General features: G+C 32.5%; 2 protein-coding genes and 1 long non-coding RNA gene across 3 annotated transcripts; 1 reads left to right on the top strand and 2 right to left on the bottom strand.

The window, feature by feature from the left end:
• Nucleotides 1-809: 809 nt before the first annotated feature.
• On the bottom strand, nt 810-1,869 carry LOC138338015 (uncharacterized). Its single transcript, XM_069288465.1, has 2 exons — nt 1,722-1,869; nt 810-1,327 (listed from the first exon to the last, which is right to left on the bottom strand). Exons 1-2 carry the CDS (start codon nt 1,867-1,869, stop codon nt 810-812), a joined length of 666 nt encoding a protein of 221 aa, XP_069144566.1.
• Nucleotides 1,870-8,218: 6,349 nt separating this feature from the next.
• On the top strand, nt 8,219-8,638 carry LOC138338014 (uncharacterized). Its single transcript, XM_069288464.1, has 2 exons — nt 8,219-8,224; nt 8,336-8,638. Exons 1-2 carry the CDS (start codon nt 8,219-8,221, stop codon nt 8,636-8,638), a joined length of 309 nt encoding a protein of 102 aa, XP_069144565.1.
• Nucleotides 8,639-9,895: 1,257 nt separating this feature from the next.
• LOC138337783 (uncharacterized) lies at nt 9,896-11,593 on the bottom strand. Its single transcript, XR_011211194.1, has 2 exons — nt 11,461-11,593; nt 9,896-10,261 (listed from the first exon to the last, which is right to left on the bottom strand). It is a non-coding gene; the product is annotated as an uncharacterized lncRNA (long non-coding RNA).
• Between the last annotated feature and the right edge of the window lie 5,235 nt (nt 11,594-16,828).

Here is a 16,828-nt window from a genome sequence, read left to right as displayed (position 1 = left end):
GAACAATTCTTAGGTGAATAGAATGAACTTTTTCATTCCTTGAATAAATCAGTATGTCATCAATTAAGACGATGACAAAAATATCTAAATAAGGTTTGAAAATTTTGTTCATAAGATCCAAGAACACTGCATGTGCATTTGTCAAACCAAAGGATATAACAAAAAATTCATAATGCACATACCTTGTTCTAAAAGTTGTCTTGGGAATATCACATTCTCTTACTTTCAACTTATGATAGCCTGATCTTAGGTCAATCTCGGAAAAGCAAGAAGCACCCTGAAGTTGATCAAAAGATCATCTATCCTTGGAAGAGTATATTTAAACTTGATGTTTACCTTATTCAAATAAGGTAGTTTATACACATCCTAAGGGACCCATCCTTTTTCCTAACAAATAAGACTGGAGCGCCCCAAGGTGAGACACTTAGTAGGATGAAACCTTTATCTAACAGATCTTTCAACTGTTCTTTTAGCTCTTTTAACTCTGGTGGTGCCATTATACATAACGCAATAGAGATCTGATGAGTATCTGGGATGATCTCAATGCTGAAGTCTATTTATCTTTCGGGAGAGACTCCGAGTAGGTCATCAGGAAAGACTTCTGGAAACTCACTGACTATAGGAACTGAAAGAAGGGAAGGTACCTCAACACTTGAGTCATTAACTCTGTCTAAGTGATAGATACACCCCTTAGAAACTAACTTCTCGCCTTAAGGTACAAAAAGAAACGACCCTTAGGCACTACTGAACTACTAACCCACTATATGACTAGCTCATTTGGAATTTGAAACTTGACAACTCGAGTTATTTCAATCTATTGATGCATAATAGGCATGGAGCCAATCCATACCCAAAATGACATCAAAATCTACCATGTTCAATTCTACTAGATCAGTCATGGTATTTTTGTGATTGATGGAAATAGGACAATAACGATAGATTCTTTCCGCTAAATCAGGCTCCTCAACAAGTGTAGAAAAACAGAAACGTTCACAAAGCTTTTCAGGGAGAATTTCAAACTGATTTGCAACATAAGGAGTTACAAAGTATAAACTTGCTCCTGGGTCTAATAAAGCGTAAACATCAAAAGCAAAGACTTTAATCATACCAGTGACAACATCTGGAGAGTTCTTTTTCTCTTGGCGGCTAGTGATTGCATAGAGGCGATTTTCCCCTCCGCCGGTACCAGACGTGATTCTTCTTGGTGCAGCCCTATTTGGTGGAGCAACTGACGAAGACTTGGCTTTATTGCCCGGATTTTCACCACCTTGTTTATCATTAGGGCACTCTTTCATGAAGTGACCCTCTTCACCACACTTGAAACAACCTGTTTGGCCATGAAAACATTTTCCAGGGTGGATTTTACCACATCTACCACACGTAGAACTGCCACTACCTTGTTGTGCCACACTACCTATAGATTGGGTCGATCTAGCCTTGAAATGTTACAAACTGTGACCGCTATACTCACCTCGATTTTGGGGTACATGTGCACTAGCAGATGATGGTGCATGCCCCTTTAATTTCTGGAATTATGGTTGGCTTGACCACTTTTCTGTTTGCCAGAATCATTCCTCGTCTTTGCCTTTTTGTTCCGGTACTCTTCTCTATCCTTCACCTTCTCTTATTCAACTTTTTGAACCTATACCATCAGCATGTATATGTCCATGTCACCTATCAACATGGCAGCCCTACCTTCCTTTCTTGAAGCGCAACCCAACCTGCAACAAACAGACTCATTTTGCTCCTCATGTCTTTCACCATCTCCGGAGCATAGCGAGATATCTGGGTGAACTTCATCCCATATTTCTGTACACTCATGGAGTCCTTTTTTAGAGTAAGGAACTCCCTCACCTTGGTTTCCTTCATTTTGCGAGGAAAGAACCTCCCAAAAAAGCTTCTTCGAAGAAAGCCAAAGTTGGATGTGGTGCATCCTTAGCTCTACCATCCTTCCATTGATCAAAATTCTTCGGATCCTCAGTAGGGCTTGATCTAGTAAAACTAGAAGGGTTCATTCTTATAAACTCGCAAACTCTCGAGGTATCATCCCCTTCTTGTCTAGTTGTTCTTTGTTGCCCAACCTGGTTGGTCATAATCTAACTTAACATCCGAATAGCTTCTTGAAATTCAGCATTTGTTACCTCTTTTTGGGGTTGCACGTCTGGTGCATTTGGAACCTCTTGTTTCTCAACATTTCTTTGTGTTCGACCTCTGACTGCTCTTCTTGGAGGCATGATGATATGAAAAAATTATGTGTAAGCATGAATTAGAGAGAGACTTTAGAGATAAACTCTTCACGAAAGAAACATGAAAGAAGGAAAACATTCCTAAATGTTGTACACTCCTAATCATAGATGTGGCGCGCTTCACACGAATGACTAAGACTCTATAGACACGGCTTCATAGACTTCTTAAGACTCTTCAACTCTGTACTCTGATACCAAGTTTATCATGCCCCGAGACTATACCCTAGGCGGAATCGGCACTTGAATACCACTACTGGCCCTCAAGAGAACCCTTGGTATGTCTTACTTAACTCAGTAGAAGATTAAACTTAACTTAAACAAGAAAAACACATGTTTAAAGGAAAGTACTTCATATCATAACTTTGGCCAAAATGGCACTTAAGTCTCAAAACTAAACTAAAATACTATTGTCTACGAAGACTCTAAATGACTTAAGAGGGATGTTGGGAATGACCCCACATCATCCTAAAAGCTAACTAAAAAAGCAATGAAAAAGTATGTCCTCCATAATGCAAGGAGGCTCACCACTAGCTATGGAACTGTGTCTGGATCAACGAAGCGTTGCATGCTGATCCTGGGTACGTGCGTCTGCATCATAAAATGATGCAGGCCAATAGGCATCAGTACATTAAATGTACGAGTATGCGAGTTGGAGAGATAAACGACGACATATACATAAGAGTATTAGGTGAAATTACCTTGGCTCTGATCAACTCAAGAATATACTTAACTCAAAGGATATACATATAAAGCAGTTTAAAACACATGCGCAATATGTGTAAAACTTATAAAACAGTAAAACAACTTCGTTCGTTAAAGAAATGAAATAACAAACACAACTTTACTTGTATATAAAAGTAATATAACTCTTGTGGGAGATTCTCTAACCGACAATCATCAATATGAGCCTAAGTGATGGTACAACATATCACCTCACGTTGCAAGCGGACCATCCTACACCTTGACATCGATGTAGGACCTTACTCAACCTAGTGGATCCACTAGCTCTCCTTACGGGATCACCTAAAAAGTATGACCCGTCAATTCTCATGGTGGCAACATGGTTTACATAGAGACTTGAGTTAATATGAACTTCCATCCCCACATCGGTGCTTAATACTACTACCAAAATGTACTTTATCTTATTCTTTAATTGAAACTTTCTTTTATTTGGGTTGAGATAATTTGCTGAACATTTTTGCTTTGAGAGGCTCCTCTTGGAATCAATGTTCCCTTTTTGTTCAAAACTCTTATGGAACTTTTAGTTCCCTTTTTATTCAAATGTGAAACTTTTGTAAATCTTTAGGGATACTTAGTTCCCTTATAGCTTTTGAGAAATGAACTCAACTCTTGCTCTTTACTTAACTTGAAACTTAACTTTTAGGGAATACGTAGTTCCCTTATAGATTTTGAGAATTTAACTGAACTCTTTACTCTTTCTTGACTTAAACTTTAAGTCTTTAAAACAAAGTGAAAATGTTTCTGAAAGACTTTAGAAACATTACTTTGACTTGCTCTTATCTTCTAGACTTGACTCTGAACGTTCCCTGAATTAAAGTATGGATTCAATGATCATGATCTCATGTTTATTGATGATTTCATGATGTTTAGATGTACTTTAGAGAGTTAGAATCAACTAGGGATGAAGGTCACATCATTTAGGAACTAGTATGAAAAGATAGGAAAAGAATGGTGTTTTCGGAGGGTCGGGGCACTCTGAGAGGCGGAGCGCCTGACTGACTGACTCTGTCCTGAGGCGCTTTGGTAGTGCGGCGCCCCAGTGACTATCAGACGGTTATTTCCGACTTTCTTCTTTGTTTTTCATCTTTAAACCTTTCCAAACTCCCATGGATCCCATCTCCAAACACTTAGGATCCCTAAATAACTCATTACCCAATAATTTAGACCTGAAAACAGTCTCAAAACAAGAATCAAAAGTACTAAAGATCAACTACAAATCAACCCACAAAAACTTCAAACTTTTCATCAAGAACTTCAAGGTTTACTTTCAATTAACTCTTAAATCGTTGTAATGAATAAAGTTGGAGGGTGGGTGAAAGAACCCAACACCGAATGATCTCACATACCTGATAGGGATCACCCACAACGAAATCATGGTGTTCTTGCTTCTTTTTCTCCCTTATCCTATTTTCTCCTTTCTTTTGAAGCCCTATCTTATTTTCTAAGTGTGTAAACTAAATGGGATCAGTTTAAACCCCAACATATTACCCAAAAACGAAATTAATCATTGACTTAGGAAAAGACCAAAATGTCCTTAACAAATCTGGATTGGAAATTCCTCTGCTTAACAGCCCAACTTACGAATGGCATATTTCCCTCATACGAACTCAAAATTTAGCAAACTTGGCATCGTTGGAAAGATCTTGCGATGATATTTCCATCCATATAAAGAACTCATCAAAACTCCTCTTGAGCTGGAAATTATGTCAGTTTGAAAATGATCAAAACTTACTTTTGAAATATGAAAATTTTCCAGATTTCCTTACTTATTTCCAAATTTGATTCTTCTTGTTTTTCTTAGCTTAACCTCAGATAATTCTAGATACGAGATGTTACAGAATCAGTATACAGCCACCGTCAACTGGTAAGATCACGCAACATCCTTCTAGTGTAACATAAACAAGTGAGACATAACATTATAATCATATGCATATATATATCAACATGGTGAATCAACAATACATTTCACATTTATCCTCACATTATTGATCCTCTCACGGAACCCAAACTCAAATTGTTAGTTTTCCAAAACATGGAAATCCGATATTATTTTTATGTCGGAATGTGGAAATCCGATCCGAGTTAGCTTATCGAAACGTGACGATCCCCAAAGCACACACCACAATTTGAATCACAAGTATATCATCAGCATCATACATTTGCATTCTTATTTCATGGCAACGTCATTCATCTATCTCATTTACAACAAGTGTGGTCAATATTGCAACATTCTTACATATACAAGTATCACAATGAAGCAAAAACATGCATACATCACACAAACGTAGAATCACAATCATCACCTACCTCGAAACAAGCTTGAAACCCTAAGAAACTTGATCCTTCCCTTTTCGGATTCGTTCCGCTTGTTCTTAGTCTACAAACAATCAATAAAATACAGGAATCATCAAACAATCGCTACTTACCCGGATTATTAACAATTCTATGAATCCTGGATCAAATTCATGATCCCTATCATTATTAACTCATTCTATTACGTTCGATGGATCGAAAAATAAATTCGGGGAATGAAAAGCATACTTTTAGCCTCAAGAATGGTGAAAAACGAGTAGAAATCGCCTAGGTTATTCTTTAGCTAAAAGTCAAATTGTGCATAATGAGGTCATTTAGGGGTTTATTAATGACTTTAACTAGCGTCCTGCTCGCTACAGCGACACCCATCGCGCCAAAACAGCGACGCCAGAATCCCCCGCTAGGGCGGGATTCTTGGACCAGTGAGCTCCCTCAAGAATTTCCGAACTCCCATTTCACAACACCTCTAACCCACGGCCCTCAGAAAATGTCATTTATGCTAAGTTCGATTCCCGGAGATGTACTCACTTAAATACAATTTCTAAAGTCGTACGTGTTCGTTAACGAGTTTTCTAACACCTCATGTAACGGCATTCATAATTACGTTACCTGATTGCTACAAGATTTCCCTACACCTTAAAGTCTCCAATTTCCTTCAAATTTGGACATAGTTGAAAAAATTCAAATACTACTAAACAGTTTTTCCTGTCACAACTTTTTCCCGTTGATTTTTCTATAATGACAGAAACCGATCATTACACATGCTCTTAAAGATTAAGATTTGAATGATTAAAACTGCTCGGACATAAAAGAACAAGCAAATCCTAATAACTATGATCTGATAATCAAATTTAAGAGCTTTAATAATGCTTCATAGTTCTTGACACTCATATATTTATATTGATTGCATTAGGGAAAAACAATTATCAAAATAAAAATCTTGTCAACCCAAAATAGGAGAACATTTGACAAGATTGTCTAACTATTTGCATTGTCATATGATCGTGCCAAAAACTTTTGATTGCTGTTATTTCTTTTATTTTATTAAGTTATACGATATTACTTTTTATTAATATATTTTGAAACAATATATTTAATATTTAAAATATCTAATTATATTATTTTTATTTATCCCTATTTAAAAATGTATAATAACATAAATACTATTATAAATTTTGAAATAACAAGGTACAATTTATTTTATACTTTTTAATTTTTTGTCAATTTAAAATTATATATAATACAAATTAAAAGAGAGGAATATTACATTATGGCAAAGAAGAGATTGAGAAGCCACCCACCTTATGTACTGTTTATGATCTTTTGATTTATTTTTCTTGATGATTTTATAATAATTGAATTAAACTAGACAATATAGGCCCCAAATTATGTCTGCTTTAGTGAAAAAGAAACAGAAAGTAGAAGAGAAGAAGAAATAATAATATTCTCTTTTTATTAGCTCAATTTGTCAGCTTGCGATTTGTCTGGTTTAAAAAAGTTGGCTAAGTGATAATATTATAAATCCTTTTATAAATAAAAAATGTAATTCATTTAATAATAATTGATAAATAACATATTTTATTAGTTTGATTTCTTATGTCCAACTATGTTATAAATGAGATTATTCGTGTACTCTAAATTATCACAAAAATATTTTATGTTAAACTAATAAATTTTAGATATATATTTTTTTATACAGATGTCTATTGGTTGAATATGATTGAATGGTGTAAATTTTATATTTTTAATTGGTAAAATTAAAAATATTTGTTTTGACATAACTACGGAGACATGAAAATATTTATGCTACAGTATTATGTTCACTTTTTTCAGTTTCTTAATAATTTAGTTTTATACCTTATTGGTATTTTTGTTTTTGGCCCTTGGACGATACTGTTTCTACAAAATTATTAAGATGCCACTTTTTGACCCAATATAGTAATGATTACTAGAAGAAAATAAAACCAAAGTACCTGCTAATAAATAAGTGTATTTAAATGTTAGCCATCACCCTTTTTCACTTTTTACTTCGTTGTGGAATATATACATATATATATATATATATATATATATATATATATATATATATATATATATATATATATATATATATATATATATATATATATATATTAGGAAAACAACATAAAATACCAATAACCACTAGTTAGACAACATAATACCAATTGGTTGGAAGAAACAATAGTTTGGCCAAAATAAAAGATATTTATCTTTAAATTTTCCCTCCCAGAGAGATCAATGTTTAGACCAAAACATAAAACAAAAACAAATAAATAAAAAGTAAAAAAAAATTATAGAAAACACATAGTATAGTAAATAAATTACTTTGTTCCTACTTTTTTATAAATTATAAAATTCCTTTTTTTTTATGTTGTGAATATTATATTATGCGGGTGAATACTTTAATGTAGAAGTTGTAATTATCAGGTCCGTGCGTTAAAAGGGCGATTTTATCAGTTTAATGCATTAAAAAGGGGATTTAAAACAGAAATACAAATTAACTGTCACAATTCACACATACGTTTCTCTCATCTTCAAATCATTCATTCATAAAACACTACTATACTGAAATTTCAAATTTCAAATTTTGAAATTCTCTATTGCTATTTTACGAATAGCTCTCAGGCTGATTCTAAAAAAATTCAAACGTATTTTTTGGTGAAGATTTGTAATGAATATTTCGATCTAGTAAGGCATTCACGTATATGCAAAAATGATGTTAGGTACGAGCGATACAAAAGTAATGACAATTATTTATTATAGACTTTTTAGAAGAAGCTAGAATTCTATTTGTTACTTGGAATTGCAAAAATTGAAAAATAGCATCTTATACAAACGAAACATTAGGGAGAACATTTCAAGAAATATTGATTATAAACACGTCCAAATTGGCAAAAATGAAGGTACATATTTATATTACAAATATTATGTTTCTAGCTTTACTTCTCATTATATTGTTAATCATGCAAATCGAAAACTCGTTTAATGTATCTATAATTTTTAAACATTTGCAGGTAGTTGCATCTTCTGAATATATCTTTGCAGTGTATGAAGGTGCGATAAGATACATTGTTTGTCTTGAGAGAAAAACTTGTTCATGTGGTAGATTTCAACATGACGAGATACTTTGTGCACACGCAATGACTGTTTCAAAAAAGAAGAATATTAAAGATGTACACCTCTACTGCTCTGATTACTATAAACTTGATGCATTAACAAACACGTATGCAGTTACAATAGAACCACTGTCACACAAAAGTGATTGGATAGCTCCGGAATCTATTATGGAAGAAGTCCTCTTGTCACCAAGATACTAAAAAATGCCTGAAAGGCCAAGAAAAAAAAAAGAGGAAGAAAAATTCAGATGAAAAGATAACCACAAACACGAACTGTTGTGGACAGTGTGGAAAGGAAGGTCACAATAGAAGAACATGTACTTTCTTCCCAAAAGATTCTTGATATTTGCTTCTTAGAAGTACTTTTATGCTTGTCTAATAATTCTCAAATTTGATACTTTAAGAAGTAATTTCAGATTACTATTTTATGATGCAATAAATGAATAAGGTTATGTTTTGAAATCTGGCAATATTTTTTATTAATAATTTTTATGATAAAATTGATTTGGTATACATTGTAGTGTGTCTGATTATTTATTATCTATTAATTTTGTATGTGATAGAATAATAGTACCAAATAGTTGTGAGGTGTGCCAAAGTTAATAAAAGGCAACATGGAAAAAAGGTATCATTTGAATCAATTATGTATCATATACATACTATCTTCTTCTAAGTTTTGTATCTACTAATAATAAAGTATCGGAAAGTGTATCTTTTTTATCAATATTATATATCATATACATATAATTTTGATACTTGTAGACGCAATTGTGTTTCATGTACATAAAAACTTTTTGGAAATATAATTTAGAAAAGGTTAGAATAATTTTAGTATAAATTTTGTTTTTTAGACACATACTATCTTTGTAACCATATGTGCCAAAGTTAAAAGAGATAAGATGTAAAACATGTTATTTGGCTCAATTATATATCATATACATAATATGATCTTCTAAATTTTTTGTATCTACTAATAATGAAGTATCGAAAAAGTAATTTTTTACATATGTGGACGCAATTCATGAGTTTCTTGCACATAATAGTTTACAAGAAATTTAAAATCATATTAAAATAAGTAAGAGTAATTTTAACATAACATTTGTGTATATGATACTTAATAGTCTTTGTAACTTTGCATAAAATAATAAAATCGTATCAATTTGAATTTTTTACCTATGTATCATATAGATAATATTGTGTATCATATACATAATATTATGTAAGTGAAAATTATTTAGTATCACCTTATAAGATGTAATTTGTACCATGTTGTGTGAATAATATAATTTTTTCATTTGATGAACACAATTTTGTATCATATACCTAATAATTTTGATAAAAAATTTTGTATCAGATTCACTATAGTAAAAGCTGCAGGGATTTGTATAATACTTAAAATATACAGAAATTAATAAGGTATTAAAATGCATTCAAAACTAATTTAAAAGCGACATAAAAACAGTGTACATAAAAATTCTTCAAATTTAGAAGAATTAATTACTTAGATATATAATGTTGACCTGGAATACTCCAAAGCACTTAATGTATCTTCAAAATAATAATATCATATCTTCACTGTAAGTCAGTAAATAAAATATTGTTCTACATTATTCAGTTCATCATGTGTCAATGGAATGGAAACACCTTTTGGCCTTATAAGATCATCATTCTAGATATGGTATCCCGTCTTGGTCTTGTCAGTACCATATTTCCATAACAGTATTGCATCTTGAGCGAAGATAGTCACCTCGAAAAGGAATCGATGGGACCTTGAATTTGTCACTCAGAAATTCAGCAAAAGCAGCTACATATGTTCTGCAATCGCTGCAAAGACAAAGAATATACATTATTAATTGAATGAAATGTGTAAGTAATGCCTCGAGAAAATTCCACATGTAAGTCAGTTTATAGATTACTATACTATTCCAATAGAGGTTGCTTTGGAATATGTTTAATTAGATATTTCATATTCTGCAATTCCATAAAGATAAATGATGTTGATTAATCACTAAATTGATAAATTATGCATACATAACTAAAGGGAAATACCATAATTGATTCACAATATAATGTTTCAGATCATTTTATACTTAGTATACTAACAATACATGACTGATACACAAAATCATATTACTTATGTATATACACTGACTTCTATTTAAATATGATACAAAATGTTAACTATCAGATATGTTATATTCTGTATTCGCATCATTCATGTTCATATCTACGAATATGATATATTGTGACAAAAAATAACCTATATATCATACTGTGAAATGAACGCCTATCTTAGATACAATTCTAAACACACAAAATTTGTCTGAAACTAGTCTTTCATCTACAAATGTAAAACAAATACTTATGAAGGACAATGAAAACTTAATACCAACATTTGATAAAATATTAGTGTTTTTGATACAAAACTCAAGATTTCTATATATACAAAGAAACTTTATTTTTCAAAACTTATACTCAATATCAACATTTGGTAAAATATCAGTGTTTAAACTCCAGATTTCAATATATATAATAAAATTTTATTTTTCACAATGTCTTTCATCTACAACGGTAAAAATTATACTCAAACCCAAATAATCAGTGTTTCTAGGTAAAAACTTCAGATTTCAATATGCACTATAAAAATTTATTTTTCAACAATGCCTAATTTATAAGAAAAAGAAAAACATATAATAGGTAATGTGATCGGAAAATGGGAGGTGCAACCTTTCTACCTCATTCTTTTTAGTTTTTGGATCCTTTGCTTTAAATGGTGCCCCCACTTCTGTTATTTTATTTTTTCTTCGTAGAAGTTCGATTCGCCATTAATGTTGGTGCATGCAAGCTTTTAGACCTCTGTTCTGTCAAGTTGGGGTCTTATGATTCAAAATTTTGATATTGCTAGGTGTTATTCTTTGGGAAATCCCAATATTAAAAGATGGATGATCCATTTTGTCAACTGATACAATATCAATTGAAACACAGAATTGATTCTGAAAAAAAAATGAAGAAGAAGATAATACCTATTTTGAAATTTGGACTGTTGAATCGTCTGAAAATCAAATTACTTTGAATCGGATAACTAATTTGGTAGTGGGAGAGATTAGAGGCGAGATTTCGGGGATGAGAAAGGTAGGTTTGGTTTCTTTCAAAATTAAGTATCCAAAATAGAGAAATTGGGGGAAAGTAGGGATTTTTTAATTTTTATAAAAGAGTGGGGATGAAATGATAATATGTAAACATATGTAGTGTAGTTTAGTAATTTTTCGTAAAAACTACTAAAAAAGAATGATTGATTATTCTTCCTTTTAACGGAAAAGAGGCAACAAATGACTTTTAATTAATATTGCTTTTATTTTTATAATTTAAATCACATTTTATTTTTATACTTAATTTCCTATTTTATTCTTGTAAATAATTGGAGGGGGGGGGGGGGGGAGGAGATTTTTTTCTGCTCTTGCAAAAAACTAAGAAGATTAGAGTGTAAATCATTAAAAATGATAGGATAAGATGTAAGTCATAAAAAAATCAAATATATTACGGGTGCAAATCACAAATTACTCCATAATTTTTGTACAAATTAAATTTACAAGAAATTATGATGCATTGATTAAAAAATATTATGAAAAGTATAGATATGTATATGCATCAAAAGTTCCAAGTGCAATAAGCCCTCCTCTATATGATGAGGTTGGTTGTGCCATAATATGATCATATATTAACATAAATTAAACTCGAGTCTCTTAAAAAGTAAAGCAAGTCGTATAACAAAAGATGACAAGCCTCCAGTGATGAATAAATTACACAAGTAATATGTGTTACATGTAAACAAGAAATTCCAAGAAAATGAACTAAAAACTATGTTTGAAAATAAAAAAGAAGAAGATAATATTAATAAATAAGAACTAGGGTTGACAATCCAACCTTCTTATTTTACTAACTATGATATTTAGTTAGTTAAAATGGAAAAGTAACATATTCTATTGAATCGTTTGGAATAAAAAATAAACAAACATCTTTGAGTTTTGGGTATAAATTTCCTCTTTAATTAGAGTTTTAATAGATGTATTAAATAGTTTGGATGAAGCAATGTGGACCATATATAATAATTGAAATGAATAATTCAATTTGATTAGAATTGAGGCGTGATAACTGTCGTTCATTAGCGTACCTTCTGTTTGGAAGATGTCTCCTCGTGCTAACTTTGATCGGTTATGAAGGAAAAAGAACATAATATTTTACGACAACTCACACTATTGTAATTTGTCATGTAAATTTTGAAATTATGTTTCACCTTTAAAGGATGAAACTTGGTCAGGCAAAAGTTTTCCAATAATACATGTTTAATAGATTCTGTAATATATATAATAATCCGAACAAGTATTTTAACAAACGTTTTCAGGGCTTTAAAATAAATCATAAATCATTGAAAGGTTTACTTTTCCTTATTTTATTAGTAATAAAACTATAAATTGAATATGCATGAGAGTATGCCCTGTAGATCCATTGAACCAACGCCCCGTATCTCGAAGCTTATGTCTCGCCCTATACAGTACAAAACGCTCCCGCCTCCGCCCCAGTGGGGCCCCGAGCCTACACTTTCGATGTGGCCGGCACTCGAAAAATCATTGCTGGCCTCAAGCGGCCCCTTGGTCTGGCTTCCTTTACTCACTGAAAGACTTAAAGACAAGAGAATATAACTCAAGGAATAACTAAAAAAGATAACTTAGCCAAAACGGCAACTTAAGTCTTAAACTTATACAACTAAAATGAATAAGACGAAAGAACTTATACTATCTATCTATGAAGCATCTAATATAAAGATAGATGTTGGGACAGGACCCCCAATCATTCTAACAATTGAAAACTAAAAACAATAAATGAATGATAAAGATATCCTCCGGAATGAAGGGAGGCTCATCAACTGACTCTAAGTTGCTCACTAGATCAACGGTATGCCGGATGTTGATCCTAGTTACCTGCGTTAGCATGATAAGACGATGCAGGCCAACTGACATCAGTACATTGAATGTACGAGTATGCGAGTTGGAATGCTAAAACAACTTAAGCTTGAAAGCGAGTAAGAATGAAACACTTATATTGGCTTTGCTCAACTCGTAGATACTCAACTCAATATAAACCAGTAAAAAAAAAACACACACACACACACACATGTGTGTATATATATATATATATATATATATATATATATTTAAAGCAACTGAAAACAATCTTAGTTCATTAAATATAAAGCAATAACAAATTTCACTTTACTCATTTAAAGTAATATAACTTCTTTGGCAGATTCTCTAACCGACACCATCACTACGAGCGTAAGTGATGGTACAACATTTTACCTCAGGCTGCCGAGGACCATCCTATACCTTTTCATCGGTATAGGACCTTACTTAACTTAGTGGATCAACTAACTTAATTTAAGTGATCATCTACAAAGTTTGATCCTTCAATGCCCATGATAGCTACATGGTTTATGGAGACTTGAGTTATTTTGAACTCGCATTCCTCATATCGGTGTTCAATACTACTCCCAAAAATATACTTAGCTCATGTGTTTTTAAAACAACTTCTATCTCTGGGTTGAGATAATTGCTCGACATTTAGCTTTATAAGCTCTCTTGGAATCAATGTTCCTTTTTTCTTACTCAAAACTCTTTTGGAAAATCTTAGTTACTCTTATCTTAAATGTGAAAAACATTTATAAACTCTTAGGGAATACTTAGTTCCCTAGAAGCTTTTGAGAAGTGAACTCAACTCTTTATTCTTTACTAAGTTTGAAACTTAAGTCTTAAAACAACTCTTAGGGAATACTTAGTTCCCTCATAACTTTTTGAAAAATGATCTCAACTCTTTACTTGTTACTTAACTTGAAACTTGAGTTTTAAAACAAAGTTAAAACGTTGTTAAAGACCCTTGAGAACTCTTAAGAACTTTGTTTTGACTTTCTTCTTAACTTCTAGATTTGACTATTAATTTCTTTGACTCTGATCTTAACTTTTCTTGAATTGGGTTATGGATTCAAGGTTCATGATCTCATGTTTATAGATGATTTCATGATGTTTAGATGTACCTTAGAATGTTGGAATCAACTAACAAATTTTGGTACATCACTTAGGAACTAGTACGAAAAAGTGGAGAAAGAATGGGGTGAACTACCCTCCTTGACGCTCTGAGAGGTGTGGGGCGCCAGACCCAAAACTTCAGAGGCCAAGTTGGAGCGCTCTGTCTGGCGTGGCTCCCCAAGGACCTATGGGCAGCGATTTTTCTGTGGGGCTATGAGAGAAGCAGCACCCCAACCCCTATACCTAGGTGTTCTCAACTTTTCTCCTCTTTTTCATCTCTAAACCCTCTTAACTTCCATGGTTATTTCCCCAAACACTTAGGATAATTATTACCCTCACTACCCAATAGATTTAACTCGAAAAACAATCCTAAAACTCAATCAAATCAACATTAGGCATTCAACAACTCAACCAACAAGAATTCGACAATGTTCTTTAAGAACTTTAGATATTAACATGTAAACAACTAATCAACCACTGTATTGAAACAAGTTTAGTGTGTGGGTGGAGTGCCCTACACTAAATTATCTCACATACCTTTATAGGGATCACCCCCCACGAATTCCACTCGCAAAGCTTGACGTTCTTGGCGAATACTTGACTTCTCTCTACCTTCCTCTTCTTTTCTCTCTTCTCCAAGCCCTATGCGTAATTCTTATTTTTTTCAAACTGAACTAAATTTATCTTTTACCATAATGAATCTCTAAAAACAAATTAATTAAATTAGGTAAGAAAAATACAACTTTGCCCTTTCCAAATCCGCATTGGATTTTCCTTAATACAACAACCCAACTATCGAAAGACATATCTGACTTATACGATTTCAAAATAAACTTGATGGTGTTGGAAAGATTATTCTAAGTATTTTCCAACCATATATGGAACTAACTCTAATTCATCCCGAGCTAGGAATTATGATCCTTTGAAGTTGATCAAAAACTCACTTTTTAACTTACTTAAAATTTCTAGATTTTCCTATTCTTTCCAAAAATAAGTATTTTCAAATTTTAACCTCTTTTCTATTCATTTCTAGTTGTGAGATGTTACACCCCAACCTTTTGAAACACTGATCCAAACCATCGTTACTCAAAGATATATCATGAGGAATCCTAAATTCTTGAAAATATGGTGGCAAATTTAAAATTTTGAGCACACGATGAAATTTTATTGGTCTAATGTAAATCCACCATAGCGAAAAGCCTCCCTCTAAGGTGGCTTCGATGTAGCGCCTGCATGGCCACTATAGTGAGCTTATAGGAATCAAGACATAGTTAACACGAGGTCCTTTATTTTGCACTCACTTTTTAAAAGAGAAAATAGATGAGGGCTATGTCAAAAATCCTGCGAAGAAAGCCAAGGCATGGAAGGTGTGGAGAGGAGAGATTTAGTGCAAGAGAGATGAAAATCCAAGGAATTTTGGTCCTAGTTCATCGTGGTTTTCTTTCACGCAGCCAAAGCTCATAATTAAGATTTATCAGTAGTTGCTTAGCGGTCATATACGTTGAATTTACTTTAAATGGGTACTTAGATCTATTTTAACTTACATCATATTTTGTGAATTGTAAGATATTTCATGTATAGACTTCCATATATGAAGTTTGGATGATTGAATGTGTGTCTAGTAATAGTTAGGATGAGATGATTGCTAGCGAAGTATTGTTTCTTTATGAGGTAGTTGGGTATTGTCCTGGGAAAGGAAATTGTGGAATATTTAAGGATGATTAAGGATATCCTAGGAGTTTCTCTTTCGGTAGGTGATGGTTGTGTTTTTTAAGAATGTAATATATGTGTGTCTATTATTTTTGTATTACTTGTTCAATGCATATGAAAAAACTAAAGATTGATGTGAAATAACATATGTTGATAACCCCAAGAAATGAAATGTTTTATTTACTTGTAAATTCATATGTGATGCTCATTGTGATTGTATTGTATATGTTGTTTATGACTGATGATTGACTAGGGTACCACACCAATACGAAATACTAATGATTGGATCAGATACCACACATGATATGAATCATTTATGGTTGACTTGGATACCGAGCTGATACATTAATAGTTTGTGTGTGGATTCCATGAAAGAATCGAGTTTAATTTCTTGTAATTTAATGGTTACATGTTAATTCATGAATGACCGAGCTTGTGTTTAAATGTTGGGATGGTTCTTGAGTAGACCAAGTTTGCATGTCAAATACTATAGATGATGTTCTAGTGATCTTAATGGTTCGAATTGCTCTAAAGGTATGATGAATTAGGTATGAATTGTTGTGTTGAGGTTCATGTTTTTGTGCATGTCATCTAAGGGTGA

The sequence above is a fragment of the Solanum lycopersicum genome, chromosome 8 (genome assembly GCF_036512215.1).
Source record: "Solanum lycopersicum chromosome 8, SLM_r2.1".
Lineage (NCBI taxonomy): Eukaryota > Viridiplantae > Streptophyta > Magnoliopsida > Solanales > Solanaceae > Solanum > Solanum lycopersicum.
The sequence above is the reverse complement of the archived record's forward strand: the minus strand, read 5'-3'. Positions and strand labels throughout refer to the sequence as shown.

Bases quoted from the DNA above. Each gene is read 5' to 3' on its own strand.
- LOC138338015 (XM_069288465.1), bottom strand. From the start codon at position 1,869: ATGAAGGAAACCAAGGTGAGGGAGTTCCTTACTCTAAAAAAGGACTCC. The intron at 1,328-1,721 runs GTTGGGTTGCGC...ATGGCCAAACAG, and splicing joins AATGAGTCTGTTTGTTGCAG to GTTGTTTCAAGTGTGGTGAA.